This window comes from Pelecanus crispus, chromosome 1 (assembly GCF_030463565.1).
Source record: "Pelecanus crispus isolate bPelCri1 chromosome 1, bPelCri1.pri, whole genome shotgun sequence".
In the NCBI taxonomy this organism is placed as follows: Eukaryota; Metazoa; Chordata; class Aves; order Pelecaniformes; family Pelecanidae; genus Pelecanus; species Pelecanus crispus.
In genome coordinates, this window is record NC_134643.1 from 209856868 (window position 1) to 209875740 (window position 18873).

Here is an 18873-nt window from a genome sequence, read left to right on the forward strand (position 1 = left end):
AGGATGTTCTTATTCTCATTCATGACAGTAGGAAGCCCTGCAATTTGGACTGGAGCTGCTAACAAAGCTCAGGGTTTGTTCTTTTTAAATTCATACAATGAAAAGAAGTATTAGCTAGAGATGCTTAAAAGCTTAGTTCAGGACTTGTTGGTAGCTGTCAGGTTTACAACAACAGTGCATGGTGTCCTGGTTGTTCCACTAATCATCATTTGCTAGAATATAAAATTAAAATATTTAGAGCTCCATTAATTCAGTAGAAAGGGTCTTATTGACTTTAATTGATCAGATTCTACAAGACTGTTCCTGAACAAGGAAATGGATTTTGTAGATGACAAATGGCTAACTAACACTTTGGGGAGTCAGAGTAGCTGTAATTTAAAAAACAAGACCAGCTGCTGCTGCTGCAGTGCAGAATTTGAGAAGCATGGTAATGCCCACTCATCTCCATGACGTTGCCTGGTCCGACTGAATGTGGACAGTGCAGGAGCATGATAAACCTGGGGCTTCCCAGGAGCACTGGTACTGCCTACTCACTCAGCTGTGCCTGGGAAAAAGCGTGGCAAAAAACAGGCCTGAGGTCAGGCGAATGTTGCTGGCAGGCTGTGTATAGTCCTAGGACCACAGGTTGAGCTCCATCATGTTCTCCATCCTTTGCTAATGCTGCCTTGCCCACAATATTTTCTATTGCGTCCTGAACTGCCAGCGTCACCTATTTTTCATTTCCACTGGCAATGTGTTCCTTCCTCCCTCCTGCGTTCACAGATCCTCCCTGTTTCTCCATGGACCACACTCCTTGCCTTTCTTTTCTACTTTTTTCCCCCACCCCTTTTTCTGTCACTTGCCATCACACCAGACTTGCTCCTTCAGCACTTCTAGACATCTTCCTGAAACCAATACAGAATTTTGGTAGACAGGGATTTTAAAAATACAATCATGAGTATGCTGGGATTGCCCATCCCTCTACTATGAGCTGCTCCCCTTTTCCTGCTTCATGACTCAAAGCACCAGTGGCTGGTAATCAGGGAAAGTAAGTTAAAAGCATCCTTAGTTTGCTACCTAGCTTTTATCTCACCTTTCAACCACAGCAGGTTTGTGAGGAGTGTATGCCAAGAAAATGGAGGTATTTTAATGATATGACTCCCTGTCTGTGACATTTAAAAAAACGAACTAAACATCCCTCCCCCAATAATGCAAAAGTTCAGGCTTGGGTGGAGCATATAATAGTAGCAATGTGGGATATTTATGGTTCACTTGTCAACTTCCTTACAAGAAGTTGGTGTCTGCTCCATTTGCAGGTAAGCACTATCAGTGTCGAACAAGCCTAGGCACTTTGGATGTGCCTAGAGAGCAAAAATAGAGACCATTTTTGAAACTGTGACTGCTGGCGAGCAGAGCAGTGGGGGGAAAATAGGTAGAGCAGCAGGATCGAAGGCAAAGTGAATAGGATTAGGAGACCAGTTCTGGGTGAGTGCAGAACAGCCCAAGGGATGGTCCCTGAGGCCAGGACACAGCATGAAAGAGCAGGAGAACTAAAGGAGAGAAAATAGTAAGAAAAAATATATGTAGGCAACTGTAAAGAAAGCTACATAAACCGCATATGACAAATCAGTCAAATTTAATCATCTGTATCTGACTAGCTCTGTGCCTGCACAGTTATCTGTGCAGCATTTTCTTATATATTGTTCACACACAAGCACATAAATAAATATTATTACATGCTACCTGGCATAGGAGGGGTATTTTTAATATCTTCGTCCTCCCCCACTTCACCATATTCCACTTCCACATCTTTGCTTCTTTTCAGCACAAGGCAGTTTCCCAAAAGGAAGCTGTGAGGAGGCAAGGAAGTAGTGGCACTGACCATACAGAAGATACGGAAATGCAGGAAGAATGAGAAGCTGTCATCACCTCAGCCTAAAAGTCAGCCTAAAATTCTTGTCTGATAAATTTTGCCTAGGAAACCACTATGGATTTCAGTTTGCTGGTAAGAAATCAGGAAATGTCAGCGTGAAGATGTTTTAGCTGAAATTTGTCCTCCTATTTTGGATACTCACATGAAAATTGTAATTTGTACCAGCATTGTTTGTGTCAACAGTGCATCCCTGAGCCTGGACCATGCATTAGATCACTGCTAGGAGGCAGTCACACTGATTTTCACCCTTTTCCTCAGCTGTCACTGAAAGCTATTTTGGGTAGTAACATATAGTAGGTAAAATGTCTGAGCTGGTATTTGCTCCTGAAGGTTTCAAACTGCTTGTTCAGAAGAGCAAGCCTGGAAAAGGCTCATCGCGATTTCAGAAGATGGAGGTTTCTGAAAACTGGTAATAGATCTCACAGCAGAGACTGTTTACGAGTTCCCCTTGGGGCGCTTAAACAAATGCAAATATTTTTGCTTTGACAGTAATTGCATACACCTAGATTTCAGCTGCAGGTACCAGCAGTGCTGTGCTACTGGTGAAGCTGTTTCGTCGCAGGTAAAACCCCAGCAGATGCACCAATTACTTTACATACTGTTTACCCGCTTTTGGTGACATTGAGGCTAACCTTGGAGTCACCTCCCCCGCTGCCACATTCTCCTTTGTCGTACCACCATTTGTTTTTCAATTTGTCCAAGAGGCCTTGTTCATTCAGTTTTAAAACTGCGAGGTTAACAGCATTTCTTGAAACGATAAAACATATTTTGTAAGAAACTGCACAGCTGTTAAGATGTTAGAAGGAATGAGGACTTAAGCTGTTTATAAGCTTGATCCACACACTAAATAAACCTCTCATTTCCATATTTCAAAGCTCTTGACAGCACAAATAATTGCGGTTACTTTCAAATGTGAAAAATGTGTTTCCAGTGTTGAAATCATTTTCAGAATGGCTTGGATTTTAACAAGAAAATTCTATCAACCAACCAAAACTATTTTTGCAAAATGATGATAAAACTCTGCCTGGAATTATAAACAATTTACACAGATTTATTTCAATCTATGTTTAGAGCATCTTTAGTGTGGGCCCACGCTGATTTTTCAAGCAGATGGGAAAATGTGTTCCCATATACTAAAGAGGCAAGATCCAGACGGCCTATGCTAAACACTGCCAGTCACTATGTCACATACAGTTTAGACATATAGCACTTCAGAGTGATCCCGCACAAGCTATGGGCTAAGGGTCCAGAAACAGGCAGTGTGAGGTAGAGCTGAAGAGGAGGGCTAACAGCTTGCACGCTGACTACGATGCTGTCTAGAGCCAGTCAACAGAAAACAATGCACAGGTAAGGGCTGGGAGTCCTCCCTGTCTGAAGGTTCATCACCTGCTGTAGGCACATCCGTATGTTTGGGATGCAGGCTCTAGAGTCCTGCTCCCTTTGCACAACAGAGGCTCAGCTGAAATGCAAGACCTGGGGTCTAGCTTAGTGCCGTGACTCCAGGGACCGCCCTGCTATCCCGGGAGAGCACGCTGTCTCCCAGCCCGAAGGGCACCCGTGGTGTGGGGGAGGAACATGGAGGGCATCCTCTCCGGGGACACCTGGGGACAGTGCAGCCAAGCAGGAGCTCAAGCGCTGGGAAGACCCAAACCCAGCCCGTTTGCTGGGTGCTGAGATACCAGCAGGTAGTCGAGATGTCCTGAGCACTTTTCCCTGAAGGGTTTGTACATGTTATGCTACCACTGGATGAAAGATGAATCCTGCATTACTAGCAGCATGCTGGCTTAGGCACAACAGACTGAAAGGGGCTCCACGACACCCGGTGTCCTCTATCTCATGTTTAATGCTCTTTTTTCAGGTGAGAGAAGTACCTGAGAGATATTTTGGATCCATGCAGGCAGAGGGGCATTGCTGACATGAAGGCTAAAGCAGAGAATCACCACTTCTGTACGAACTCAAGGCTGCTGGGACTGCACTGAAACTCAGGCAAGAAAGGGACACAGCTTGTCCTAGGATGGGGTTGCTTCTGCACATGCTCAGAGGTTTTCCTTTCGGTGCCCAGAAAGCACTAAGACTGGATGGCAGAGGGTAGACAGTATAGATTAACATACAAACCCAAAGGCACCTGGATTTATAATAGGAACTACAGTCACTATATGACATTTTAAAATCAGTTGATAACTAATCTGCCAAGGCATTTAGACAGCCTTCATCACCTCCTGAGGATCCTTTGCACTTGTTTAAGTGTATGACTTCCTATCTTTATTACTAAGAGCCTCAACAGTCACATATCCTAATCGTACACAACTACATGAGTATTTATTCGTAATTCATAATAAACTTTTCTCTTCCTCTTTTCATGTTCAGAGGTCCCTAGTGCATCCATGCCTATCAGACATGTACACTGTTTCTGGTGGGTGTCTGCCCAGGCTTGCTTGCGGATGTGCACAGGCATGTGGAGTAGTGGCATCATATCCTTGAAGCATCATTCATCTCCAAAGAGAAGAGAGGTATCTGTGAGGTGCCAGTAGCTTAACTACTGCTCTTCAGGGACCATATGCAGTTGAGAAAGATGGAGTTTCTCCTTCTCTGAATTTGTTTAATGCTGTCAAGATCTGCCTGTCAGGGCTGAGTGGGATTTGGCAAGAGCTATGCCCGTCAATGGCATCTTCCCCTCCTCAATTATGAGAGGATGCAACACCTTCAAAGCACTCGGAGAAGGGTTGGGGAAGACAGATCCTCTGGTGGCAGGGCCCCATCAGATCTTATGGCACCAGAAGCCACTGGGGCTTGTGACTCGCCTTCTCTAGAGACGGCTGGTCTCTGCTCCCTGGGGGTCCCTTCTGGTCTTAGAATGGAAATTTTTCTCTCACTCATTAGGAATGATATGTTCCTGGCAAACAGGTACAGACAATGGTATTTCACAGCTTATGGAGCATTCCATACAACATTGACCCTGTTTGTGGGACAAATGTCAGCTTCAGGACATACCTTCACTGTCATATAGCTCCTGCTGGAACCAAGATAGGTCTTTGCTGGCTGGTCATGGACTTTGGAAACTGCTTGCATGTAGACCTGACTTTATCTAGCTTCACTGTAGTTACATTTATACAAGATTTTCAATACAAATAAAGTAATTGCTTGCCTGTCCCTGAAAGTGAAAATGAGAACTGTAGGCTGTAGTGGGAGTGATAACAGACTGCTCTTTGTGGATAAAGCGTTAAGGGGAATTTAGCAGCCAGGCTGACAAATGTGATTTTGCATAAGTGCTCTAATTATGGTTCACACTCCAGAGGGAGAGGAGAAATCGCAAAATTGGAATGAAATTGTTCATTTGTCCCTTTTGTTCTTGGAAGCAATTGCTTTTGAACCAGTCATATTACTACAGATTTTTCCTACTCAGCTTTTAGTTACAAAGCCTATGCTTTTGGCCTGTTTGCCCCATTCAGAAAGGTAACTGTGTGGCCAGCCTTGCCACTTTACAGCCAAACTTCCAGTACACTAAATGTAAATTTTACCTTTATAAGGACATTGGGACTGAGCCATAGATGAAAGATGATCCTAGAAACACTTTCTTTGATGCTGAGCAACATTACTTATTCTGAAAATGGCTTAGATACATAGGTTGAGCCTGCTGTCTCAAAGTCAACGTTAAAACTCCTTCTGCCTTCAACAGGAACCAAACCAAGGTCTAATTTAATGCTGCTGTGTCTAATTGTCACACTGGGTAGCAATAACATAAACAGCTGCTTTGACAGTGCTACAGATGTGGGCAGGAGTGATCACTCCCGTGAAAAATGAAATGTATCTCAAAGAATATCACTAACTCTCAATTCAATGAGCCACTTAAGCACAGTCTTATTTTAAAGCAGATGGGAAGCCCTATCAATCAGTCTATCTGTAAATGCATCTTCATACTATTTCCTCTAAGCTGTGGTCTCTCAAGTATGAACGCTAAAGCTCACTGAATTAGACAAAGTCCTTATGCTAAAATCCTTAGAAAGTGTTTTTTCAATCTTTATCTCATCTTGGGTGAAGGTGTTATCTGGTAACTTACAACTTTTTTTTCAAGCTTTTCAAGTTAATGTCTACTTAGACCTTTTATCTGGATATTCTAAGATGAATAAAAAACAACTAGGCGATTTTTTTGACAACTAATATAAGTTTTCATGTTTAATTTTCATGTTGAAAGGGACAAGCTTTCTCACTTGCCAAATGTTCATATTTATCTTTCAAAGCATTAAAGATTATCAATGAAAATTTTCCCACAGTCATTTAGAGAAGCTGCAGCTGGTTGATAGTAATCCTAGGGTAATAAATAAATAAATGAAACCCATTCATGAGAGGGTTATTTAGCTGGGTTATTAGCCATATCCATAGACAGTTTCACAGCACAATAGAGAAATGGAAATAAAAAGGATGAAGAAGTAAATGTGGATTTAAGCTGCAATCATTGCTCTGAAATTAAACTGTATTGTTTATAAATGTAAGACATTATTGTCCTCTCATGTCTAGTAGGCCATGTAAAACCAGGTTAGTTTCACACTGCTTTCTCTGTTGCTTTGTTATCCGGGTCCACCTCAACATGTGGAAATAAATAATTTCGTTCTGGTCAGCAAAACACAGAGAACCTTTGCTCAACACTGCTGTATCTCCCACAGAAATGTTATAACTGAGATCCTGGTAGGTGCAACGGTGACTACATTGAAATTTATATACCTGAGACCTCAGACCTCAGGCTAGATCACTCATACTCATGCTAGACAGTGCTTCATTCTGCCACAGAAGGCGGCATTTTGAAACTTGAGTATCCATGGCGGAAACTGTTCTTTCATCATTAAAAAACAGGACTGTATTCTCAACACCACACTTAAGTCAAAACTTGCACTGAAGAACAATGTGTTCCTCAATAAAGGAATTGGAATCTTTGCAAGAGTAAGGGTTTAGTAGTAGAAAGCAGGCAACTGCTTTAATATTTGACTCTTAATCCTTGCAGTCACTGTACAATCCTGCCTTTTCTATTACTCAGAAGAAAACAGAGCTCTTACAAGTGATAGTCAAGCCAGTTCAGCCAAAACTGCAGCCCTTGTGTTACAGTGATACCTCACTTCACAATTACTTGAGTGCACAGTGATTTCAATGTATGGATCACAGCTTTTTTTAAGCTGCCTATAGAATTACAGTATGAAAAACTTCATGAGAATTAAATCATTCTCACTCATTTAAAATCACTTTCCATCTCCCCCTAAATAAATAGTAATAAGCCATTTAAAATGTTAATCAGTGTCACTTCTTTTTAAAGAACCTACTTGTGCCAGCTGCAGATATGCCTTTCACAGTTAGCAAAAGATAAAACTGCACGGACAGATGACAGTGCCAACTACCCAATCCTTTGCAAAACAACATCTATGACTCCAGACAGGGGTAACTCATCTGCCACACAAAAGAATCACAGTAGGGTGCTAGCCCAAAGCCCAGGGAAGCTGCCAGAGGTCTGCTTTGACTTCCAGTGAGTTTGGGTCGCAGCAATGGTTAACACACGGCCCATCTGTTGGACTTCAGTTGGTATGAAGCAGTGAGGCAGGCATTCAACAAACGACCTGAACGCTATGGCATACAGCACCTTGGTACCCAGCAATTACATGCTGAAGCACAGGAGGGGCATTTCCGTGGCTGACAGAGATACACAAAGGTCCCTGCACCATGACGGAATGAGACAAGAGGCCCAGGCTAGGGACCACAGCAGCCAACATCACAAGCACTGCTGGAAGTCTGAGGCAGCCACAGGGGAACAGCATGAGAGGGGGCACCAAATTCTGCCTAATGCACCCCTTTAAGCACCTATTCCAGCACAGCAATGCAGTATCTCTAAGAAACCAGAAACTAAATCATGAAATGCATCCTGCATGGTAAAATCAAGCCTGTTTTCAATAGCCTAATGCACAACGCATGAATACGTGTAGTAGGTAGAAAAGGCTCCCTCCAGCCTGATTAGACTTGGACAAGTATCCACAGTCTCAGCCACAGCTGCTTTTTGTCTAAGTCTTTCAGCTCCCCAAATCCCCGGATACACAGTTGTTCACAGGATGGATGGAAACCACCACCCATCAGCACCACTCAGCACCATCTGTGAATGCAATTCAGAAAGGAGTCAGCCTTGGCCTGAGCACATGTGGTAAAGGAGACCCCCTCCATAAAGCCAGGTCCCAAAATACCCGTTTTTGAATACTAAATGGCCTAAAGGCACAGACAGGTTCCTCAGTACTCATTACAACAAAGGAAGGATCTCTGCTGGGAGCATTTAATGACAACCTTTTAGGCAACAGGTAGCATTTTGCCAGGAAAACTTAAATGTCTTAGCTATTTAAACAGGTTTGACATTTTCCTGAATCCCTTTCATGAACTTAGGCTCATAAATTCTGTGCCAGTGGCACATTAGATAGAAAAATAGTTCCCTGAATCCTGGGCAGATTCTTGGTGAAATTCTGCCGTTATCTTTACAGACGGCGGCACTGTTGTTTCACTGCTTAGCGTTGGGGATGTTGTTCACTTGAAATAATGAACAAGCAGGATGCGCAGAACTAACATGACTCACTAATGAGACTCTACATCCACAGAGACAGCTTTGTTTAAACTGCAGCCATATTGCAGGGCGTATCATCTGAGAACCGCTGGTGCCACCACTGCAGTTACTGAGGCAGAAGCAGAGACCCTGGCCCCCTAAAAGGCTCTTCACAAATCCTTCTCACAGGGCTTTGAAAGCCTCAGAAATCACTCAGTCACTTAGAAATCACATCGTGCAGAGGGATGCCACCTCTGTTTAACCTTAGGTTCTCTAAATGCACAGCAACCGTCAAAGAGTACCTGAATGTTAAATGATCAAAGCACCATAGGTGGGCCATACGCGAGGTATGGACCAACTGGCAAAATACAGGGATTTGCTTTTTTATTCCAGTAAAATCCATGACTACTTAGTCATAAGTTTGTTGTATACATACTACTATATAAGTAGTGCCTGGAATGAAGTTGGGATCAGTAAACCACCGCACGATGGGAAGCGAAGCCATGGACGTGGTGGTGCACCCAGAGGAGGAGTTCACTGAAGGAACAAGCTTTCCCAGGATCATGTCACAGCCAGTGATGTGTCAGCAATTGATGACGCATCTCAAGCAACTTAAAGCTCATTTGCTTCCTTGCACTTTGGGCGTCTCTCCCTGCAGCTACCTGCTGATGCAGCTGTCTCCCAGACAAGCCCCCCGGTGCTCCTGGCGCAGGCTGGAGGGTATCCTCCCTCGGGACAAGGCAGAGAGAGAGCCCGGTGAAGCCGACTTCAGTGACCTTATTTCAGTGATGTGAATCACAGTTATTCTCTCATGATCTAATCTGTATCCAGCCCAGGTGGCTTGGGAAGAGGAGGCCGCAGCTGCCTGAAAGCCTCCCCTCGCTGCACAACCCAGCGCTTCCTGGATGCAGCTGAGGATCTGTCTCAGACATATTTAGTGAAACACAAGCGGGTGCATTTTTACATCTTGTTCATATCATCAGTTCAAATGATTTTAAATGGGAAAAATTAAAATGCAACCTTCGCAAGCAAAAAAAAATAAAACCTGCCTAGCTTCTGAGCTGTTTATTTTAACCATGTTTTGAAAAGTGCTGATGGCAGATTGTAACACGACACAAATGCAGCGCAGTTTAAGGGTGTTTGACAATTCATCAAGAGAAATTAAGTGTAAAGCTGCATGGCACTGGCTGAATACGTTTAATAAATTAGGAATAAAACAAGCACTTCGTTAACGAGGAAGATGTTGCCAAAGCTTATATCATTCTGTACTCAGAAGGCTTGAAGGATCAATAATGCAAATACTAAAAAAGAGAGCTAATGCAAGAGCATTTTTACAAGAAAAACAACCTAAATTTTAATGACAAAGGGCCAACTTTGAAATCATGTTTTTTTAAACACATTCAAAAATTTATAGGAATAATTTTTGTACTGGTATTTCTAATAGTTTGCATGCTGTAAAAATATTGTATTCAAATACTGAAGCACAGCACATATCAAGACATTTTCACATGTAGCTGATAGTTCAAACAAAAAGAGTCCTTGGGACTTGCTCTGATAGCTTGCCCAGAACTGTATTAAATAAAGAACTACTAGTATTCAAGTTGTGAGTCTTCACAACAATATTAGCTCTTCTGCAATGGGCTTCTCAGGTTTTCATGCTAAACTAAACATGCTATATACATGCTTATCACAGAAAGGACATGACTGGTCATCTCAGTTGAGTGCCCACGCCCAGCTAAGGATCCACCAGGACAGTGGGTGCCTCTTGAATTCCACCTTGCAAAACCCATGGACCCCTGAGGAACTGACTTGTCTGCAGAAAGCCAAAAGTCTTGCAAAAAAGCTATGGGCAGGTTGTGTGCTGCATTAGAAGCTAATACCATTTATAAATGTTTAAAAATCCCCTGTCCAATTGCATTTAAAACACCTCTTCCAGAACAATATCTCAAAATATTCTACAAACACTAAGAACAAAGTATCTTTACAAGAGTGTGTATGTATTGTTATTCTTTGTTTAGAGATGGGAAATTTAAAGCAGCGCTCAAATACGTTTCAATTGTGGCTAATTAAAATAAGTATAACACTCTTCATTTAGCCATCCAAATAAGATGGTTAATTTCCAGGGGCAACTGAGTATTTACAGCTTCTATGTATATCCTAAGTATGCAGCTTAGTTGCTTGAACTGAGCTTTGTAAACAAATATGAGCCAAACTGACACCTTGAGGATCAGCAGGAGTTCCAATTAATGGGAGACCCACTGCTGCTAAAAATTGCCATAGCTACTTTGAATTCAAAGAAGTTCTGACAACTTACACCAGCTAGAGGTCTGATGACTGTAGTTTAAATATTTATATAAACTGAAAGCTGTTTTGCAGCAAGATATTCCAATTACAGTATGAAAACACTTCTTGGCCAAGCAATTAAATATGTATTTTGCTGGTGTAAAAACAACAGCAGTTGACCTGGGAAGGCAACTCCGCTTGTTTCTCTGCCTTTACAAAAAGCTTTGCTGTAAATAAAAAACACATAAAATTGTCCCTAGAGTAACTGTTCATATTGGTTCAGTATACAGTCTTTAGCAGAAGCAGAAACACCAGCTTCTCTCAACTCTGAGCTATTTTAATTTTCACTAACGAGTACCTAATCCTGTTCTCACTGAGCAGTACCACTTTTCAAAATACAATTTTTCTTGCTGGATGCAGCATAAGCAGGAATATATGAATAGGCTGCTGCAGTCCAACACCTGCAACTAAAAATACATGTTTTAAAGCTTGAGTGGGATTTTGCAGAAGTGTCTAAGCACTGGTGTAGCACTGCTCCACACCGCAGGAATTACTCTGAGGATAAACTTAGCCCACTGCCAACTGCATTGAAACTCTCTCTCACCCCAGAAACTAGGGGAACCCTGACCCCTTTAAGCTTTTTATACATTTGATATTGCTGAAAGCACTTACAATAATATTTTAAAATTTGAAATGTGTAAAATGAGCATTTTTAAATACTTGCCCCCAAATTACTTAACACTTTCAGACTGAGCAACATTCACCTTTGGCATGGCTGGCAGAAAGCCTTTCGCCTTCTGGCACCTTAGGCGAAGCAAATCTTGACTCACAGTTTGTCACAGCAGGGTGTTTGGGTGCTGTTTCACCTGCCTCTCCAGTAACTCCTAAATTTAGGGGCACCCAGCTGAGAGAAAATGGTAGTATTGGCATGGACAGGCAGGTGTTTTGTGGCAGGGCACAGGACGTGGTTCAGTGCCAGGCAGAGGTTCCATCAGTGTTGGATTAGTGCTGCTGAAAGACAGGGAGTAATGGCTTGTAGTGGGGGGCACAGCAGTGAAGCTCTACGAGGTCTCATGCTGTCCCTCTCCTCTCCTACCTAGACTGCATTAGTGCAGGTCTCTCTAAGTGACATTATGTTACGTTATCCAGGCACATGTTGTGGAGACTCCTTATGCCACTCCATCCGCAAGAAAAAGCCAAATACTGCAGTTTACTGTCTGCACAAATGATCTATTTGTTTTTTGAATGGATGACTTGATTTTAACAGGATTGAAAACATTATTCAGCATTACTAATGTTGGCCAGTAGATTTACATTTTCTTTTACATAATAGCCTAGCCATATTTGTGAGGCATTTTAAGTTTACACTTCTGAACACTAGGGAGTGACTATTTTCATCCAGAATGAGGCTAAGAAAAACTCTTTTGGATACAATTCAGTGCTTATTGATTAGAAATAGGATGTGGTCCTTATAACTTAGAAAGTTGTTCCTTCTTTATATCCATCTCAATCCATTTGATATGACTGATGGATTACTAGACAGCCTATTAAGATTGCAGACTCTGGCCACCCTACAAAGAGGAAGATTTTACTACACAAAAATCTTCCAGCACAAAGCAGGTGGCAGCTGTTTCAGCAGCTTCTAATTTTTCACTCCATTCAACATGTCCCAGCAGTGGCAGAAATATTGTGACTCGAACTGACCATTTCACAGCGTTCAACCACAGGAAGACCCAGCCCTAGGCTGAATCACCTATCCCCAGAAGAAATGTTACTGTGACCTCCAAACCCAGTCAGGACTCTTCCTGATAGATCATGGAAAATAAAATACCCTGTTAGACCTACTGCAAAAATCAGGTTTTCTGGTTCCTAACCAGCCCCATGTCTCAATGTGCTATATAAATGTATGTTCTATTCAGTGGGTAGCAGGGCAGCTGATATAATAAACCCAAGATCTTTCTTAATGTAGTATTGAACATATCTGGCATTTTTGGAGACTGGTTCAAATTTGGCAACGCTTGAAGAGATTTCACTACCACACTTCTCCAGTTTTTCATTTATGCCAGGCTGAATCTCACCCTTTATGAAAGTACAATGCTAAGATGGATAGGAGGAACTACATTTGACATGGTCTTCTGTTATTCTACTCCTTATGATATGTTGCTGCATTTTCTTCCCTGCAAGCAGCAAGATTTCATAACAGCAACTGATTAGTTTAAGATGTCAGTTTAAGATTGAGAAATGGTAAAAAACCATCAGGAGTCATAATGGAGTGACTTCTACAAGTGGAGATGCTCAGCTGAGCATCTGTGCATGCCTTTTTCACAAACTACATCACCGTCAGCTTAAGATGCTCCACAAAAGGTGACGGAAGTCCTCTCTCCTAGCTAATGTTTCTGAGATGTCCTCAGAGAAAAGTCATACAAAACAAGTTGCATTTAACCACTCTCAGGGTGACAGAGACATAGGTATCTGTGGTAAGAGCCACAGTGAGAGAAAAAACCTCCTGCCATCTTCTCAGCAGCTGCAACTGGAAAAAAAAAAAAAAAAAAAACAAAACCAACAACAGCTTACTGCTATTATTGTTCTCAGGAATTTGAGGAGTAGCCAGATTCAATTGAATTTCTATATTTTTATTTTAGAAATTAAACACACTATTTTAGGTGCTGTTTCTAATGAGCACCAGTCTTTTGCCTGCCTGGTCAGACTTATCAGCCACCAAGTCCCCGTCTCACCTTAATGAGGATGAAGCATGAAATGACTGCAAAGCCAAATACCATCAGCATACTGTATGGTACTGAAAGTGCTATAATACAAGCAGTCTGCTCATCCATCAGTTTTTTCCTAGTGAGGAAAGCAACTCCACATGGGAACGCTATATGGCAAAACTGTAGTTTGCTTCTGAGCGAATTCACTCACTGACATCAGTGTCCACAAAGGTATTAAAGTAACGTGGGCACTGTCAAAAGCCATTAATGACACTGAGAAATCAGCACGGATGCTTGATTTTCACTGTTGCCAGAAACAGACCACTAATTCCTAAGATCTGCACAGCTGATACACTGTTATCAGATCTAAACTTAGACTGAGAAGAGGTATTAGAAATTCTGTAACAATACATGCCTCTTTGTGACTCCATGCTGTTGTTTTTTATAAAGAAGTATTAGAAGACAGGCAATAAATGGAAAGATCCCCGCTAAGAGATGGTTTCTTAAGCTTTGGTCTAATTATAATGCAAGCACTTTGAAGTTCATTATTTTAATTAGAAGCAGAGACTGAGAGAAAAAACAGGGGGTCCGTTCCCCAGGTGGGAACTCTAGCTGCAACTGCAGTGCAAACAGTAAATAATACTACATAACTTGAGTCTTAGTGAAATGCTGGCTTGTGTTTTGCCTAATGGCTGATCAATACCATACAAATGAAGCAATTACAGTTGTGTCATACAAAGCCTTATTTGGTCAGCAGCCAAAATGGGGATTAGCTGGAAGAGTTCCTAGGACTTTCTGTCTGAATATCATCGCAGAAGTTAATGAGGAAGATCTGATAGGCTGAGACAAACATAAATGGTGCCAGCAACCAGACGAGATGGTCGGTCCTATAGCCAGTGTGCTGATAATTAAAATGCCCTGAAGCCAGCTGAACACCAGTCCAAGATCAGGCGAAATTATCAGACAAGGGCAATCCAATCCCTCTGGCAACCAGCTATATAATGTTGCCACCACTGGTAGAGCCATGTACACAGCAGCAAATGCAAATACACCAGCACTCATACCAGTCAGACCAAGCACAGTCACTTCAATACAGTAATAATCATGCTTGTAATGTTTCAAACACAAGCAGCCAGCGTATAGAGAAAACAAGGTATGGAAATTACTAATAGATCTCCGCAGTGGATATGGAGATCCAACTAATGTAATTACTGCTGTCCTGAACACATGCCCACATGTCACTTCTAATAAAAAAAAAAACTGGAGGGAGTAAGGTCCACTGGTGATGGAGATCGCTGCTATTGCTTTCTAAAGGGAAGACAGGACAACATGTGGTCATAGACTATAGACTGTTTAAGAAACCATTACTTGAAGTTACCTTTTCCCTATTGTTTTGTCTCCAAAACAGTTTCTTTGATCAAAGACACTGAGACAACTACAGTGGGGTTTGTTCTGAGGCACACACCGCCATGGATTTGAAATAATCAAACAAACATCTGACGTAGGAATGGACTTTAAATATTCACAGCACAATAAACAGTATGCTATTAATCTTCACTGTCCCTCCAAGGTTTATGGACAATTGTCATTACCCTCAATTTGCAAAGGTGAAACTGAAGCTAGAAGGTGAACTGACCTCCTCCAAGACTGCCAGGAAATCAGGGCAGGATCATAATTAAGCTCATCAGCATAGCACAACTTCCAGCCTCACACTCAGCCAACTACACTTCGTTGCCACTCAGAAATCTTTGGCAAGCGTTCATAGGGAATGTATCCTCCTGGCCTCCCAATGGAAATAACGTCCTAGAGATAGACTAACCTTAAAATTCTGTGCACATTCCCTCAACTCAGTCTTTAACCATGAGATACTCCTAATTTTTCTGCATACCCTGGCAAAAGTGAGAGAGAGCCAATCTGAGTGGTCTGACTCCCGTAACAAAAAACTCTTCTGCCTTACGACCCCACTCTTAGGGGTTCCACAAAGGCCTACGCTGTCAGTCACTTAGCAGCTAAATAAGGCTGCTTGGGAAGTTAAGGGCTCCCTTTGCCCTGGCAAAGCAGAGGTACAAAGCACTGCCACTTATTTCACTGAAATCAGATACTCTCACTCTCTTTTGCTTTTCCAGCATGAGAATGGGATTTACATGAGAATAATCTGATTGACTTTTGATTCACAGAAATCATAACTCAATCCTAGTTGTCAAGAGCAGCGGTTGTACAATTTGAGGAGAAGACCTCCTACTACACAGAAAACTTAAACATCACTCTCTGTAAGCTCCTACAACTTTCCAAATACTCCTGCAGTTCCAGGAGATTGAACGTGACGGCTGAAGATGTCCTTTTTACATTCATAATTGTCAAAAAAAGGATCATAGCATAGTGCAGCCTGGAAGGCACCTCAGGAGGTATCTGGTGCAGGCTCCTGCTCTACAATGGTCAGCTCTGAGGTCAGACCAAGGTGCTCAGGGCTTCATCCAGTCACGGTCTGAAAACCTCCAAGGATGGAGACTGCGCAACCTCTCTGGGCAACCAGTGTCACTGTCAGACCGTCCTCAAGCAGTCAGGGGAAAAAGTTCCTCCTTACATCCAGTCTGAACTTCTCCTCTTTCAGTTTACGCCCATTGTCTCTTACCTTCCTGGCCTGCACTGCTGCAAAGAGCCATCTCCTCAAAGACCTTCCCATAGGCACTGTGGGCTGCTGTTAGGTCCCCCCCAAAGCCATCTCTGCTCCGGGCTGAACAAGCCTAGCTCCTTCAGACTTCTCCTCCTGACAGGGCCGGTGCTCTAGATCCAGCTCCAGCTTCATCACCTTCCACTGAAATTGCTTCAATTTATTGATGTTTTTCTTAAATTAGGAGGGCAAAAAAGGATGCAGTATTCTAGATGTAGTCTGAATGTTTGCAATTATTTTATTTGATGCCACAATCTTCTCTTGTGGCCTACAAATTGGATGAACTAAAAGCACTCTAATTGGAACTGCTTTGGATAATTGCCTGCTATCTAAAACAGATGCCAAAAGTAGCAGCCTGATTATTTAACTGTGATAGGAACAATTCCTAAATCTTCAAGAAACTGCGATGACTTTCTATTCACTTTCAACTACACTTTCATAGCCTGAGTTTGCATTATTTAAACTCTGCACAACCAGAACTAATTGTCAAGTGTTCATGTGGATTTAAAGGAAAAAAAAATCATTAGCAGGTTAAGTTAGAATACAATTAAAGTAGTAACATATACTGATTAAAACCTGAGGCAATGGATCTTAGAAAGCACAGAGCATCTGAACGTAGGCTGGTCCCACAGCTTTGCACACAGAAGGACATCATCTTTTTAATTAAAACCAATAAAGAAATGAGCACCAGCCTACATACTGGCTCTTACTGTTTTGTGTTGCAACCAGTAAAAAGCTTTTATGGAAACCTTCAAATTGAAATTTTTTGTTGAAAATGTAAAAATTTGAAAAATTGCCTAGTCATGTTTGCATTTAGGCACCTGAAATTTGGGTGATGTGACTTATCTAGAAAAAGTCAAGATATTCTGTAGGAAATAACCTGCAGATTTCCAACCAGGTCCAATAAGTTTTTCTGTAGACTCAGAATTTTAAGATCCAAAGTAGATCTGAACCACACAAATGACACAGCATAAAATGCTATAAAAAGAATTTCCATACTGCTGTGTGCAAAATCAGGTGCCTACATCCATACCAAGGAAGCCAAAGGTGTAATTCTAAATAAGCCTCTCTTACGACAAACATGGTTGCAAACTTTGGCTGCGGTAGATGGAACCATATAAGCAATAGATTGGAATGGGCCTAATGTGTAATTATGTACACAGAAAGCCTATTTTGGAGGTAACAGATGGGCTGCCAGATGTTGGGGCTGCTCTCACCTGCAGGCCTCAGTCGGCCCTGCTGCTAGTAATGGAAGATGCAAGGGATCTGGATCTTCCTGTGCACAGATGCTATTCCTGCCCATGGAGGGAGGGTGGCGGGAGAGGAAGAAAAAAAAAAAAGCTCTGACTTCTCTGGGTCCTAGAGGCAGATTATTCTTTTCATGTGTTCTTTTAGAGTAGAAAGAAATAACTGAAGTGTAACAATAAAATAGGTCTCTGTATCAGGTCAGGCTTGGACCACTTTCATCCAGTTCACTTTTGGCTTTAAAAAAGTGCAGGGAAAATTTTAGGTTAAATTTTGACTACAGAAAACTGCCAGTCCTGCCAAAAGCTGTGAAAAGAGAGTCTCACGCAACAAAAGAGCACACACCATTGTTCAACATCACGTGATTTGCTAAAAGATATGGTTAAGTAGGAGTTAAATCCTTCTTCAGCTTTGATTTAAGCTCTTACTCAGTGACTTAATTGGAATGGGAAGCAGAGGAAGGATGGCAGAAAATGGGAGTAATAAAAATAAAAATACAGGAATACTTGAGCAAAGTATATCTAGAGGTAGTTGAGAAAAAGAGCAGTAGTTTTAACCCTACTTCCTACCACACACAAGGTAGGACAGTTCAGAGAAATAACTACCGATCAACCACAAGTCACCATTTTATCACATAATCTTTTAAACTTGTGTTGTTCAGCGAGATGTGCATATGGCCATTTTTATCTGGAACCTGAGCACCTTGGGAACACCTTGCTGATGTGGGGTAATAGCTGCATTTTAGAGCTGTCATGCCAAGATATACAGTAACTTAAAAGATATATTAAAACTGCCCAGGGGGCTGGAGCTGGGTGTCAGTCCCAGGGCTCCTGAATCTTGTTTTGTGTTTTTTTTCATTGGCAACATTTTCACCTTTCACGCTGGGATGTTCATTCCCTCCATAATGCCTACTCTGTTGCATAGTGTGCTGGTTTAAGACACTGTTCTCAGGTCAAAGAAACTCCACAAGAAAGAAAATAAACTTTTTTCCTACTTTTAGTTTGGGATTTCTCACAAGAGCCAAGGCTGTATAAAGACTAAATGGCCATTTTGTGTCTCTTGGGAGTCCATCTAGTACTTACTGTCAATTGGAAGTGGGCAGCTTTGCAGCAACCACACAGATTAATCACAAACTGTTTTTCAGGTGCCATTTGTTCCCCAAATGTCAGTTCCACAGAGAGGTATTGTTATGAGCTGCTGAGATGCCTTTCAGTGGCCTGCTCCCTTGCTTCAGTCCACCTACAATTTACCTGGACAATTATTATCTTAGTGGGATAGGCCTTTTACTTGGTGGGAACTGTACCATCAACTTCAAAAGGTAGCTGGATTGTGCCCTTAATGAATACATATTCTGAAGCCTGGCAGTTTCCTGGGAATTGACACCTAAACAGTTGTAATGAAAAGAAAAGAGAAATAATAACAAGCTGCATTGTTAAAATATAATGGGCTGCATCTTGCCCTCTGCTGAGCTGCTTTATGAGGGATTGTGGAA

The 18873-nt window shown here is 42.0% G+C and overlaps 1 protein-coding gene across 8 annotated transcripts in view; it reads right to left on the reverse strand.

The window, feature by feature from the left end:
• The window catches only part of GRIA4 (glutamate ionotropic receptor AMPA type subunit 4), a 248307-nt gene that overhangs the window by 13949 nt on the left and 215485 nt on the right, over nt 1-18873 (reverse strand). For 3 of the 8 annotated variants that reach the window (XM_075723280.1, XM_075723272.1, XM_075723254.1), the window contains one exon: nt 2545-2659. The exons of the other annotated variants lie outside the window; for them this stretch is intronic. In XM_075723280.1, coding sequence (XP_075579395.1) covers nt 2545-2659 — 115 coding nt within the window. The remainder of the gene's footprint in view (nt 1-2544; nt 2660-18873) is intronic. 8 annotated transcript variants of the gene reach the window in all.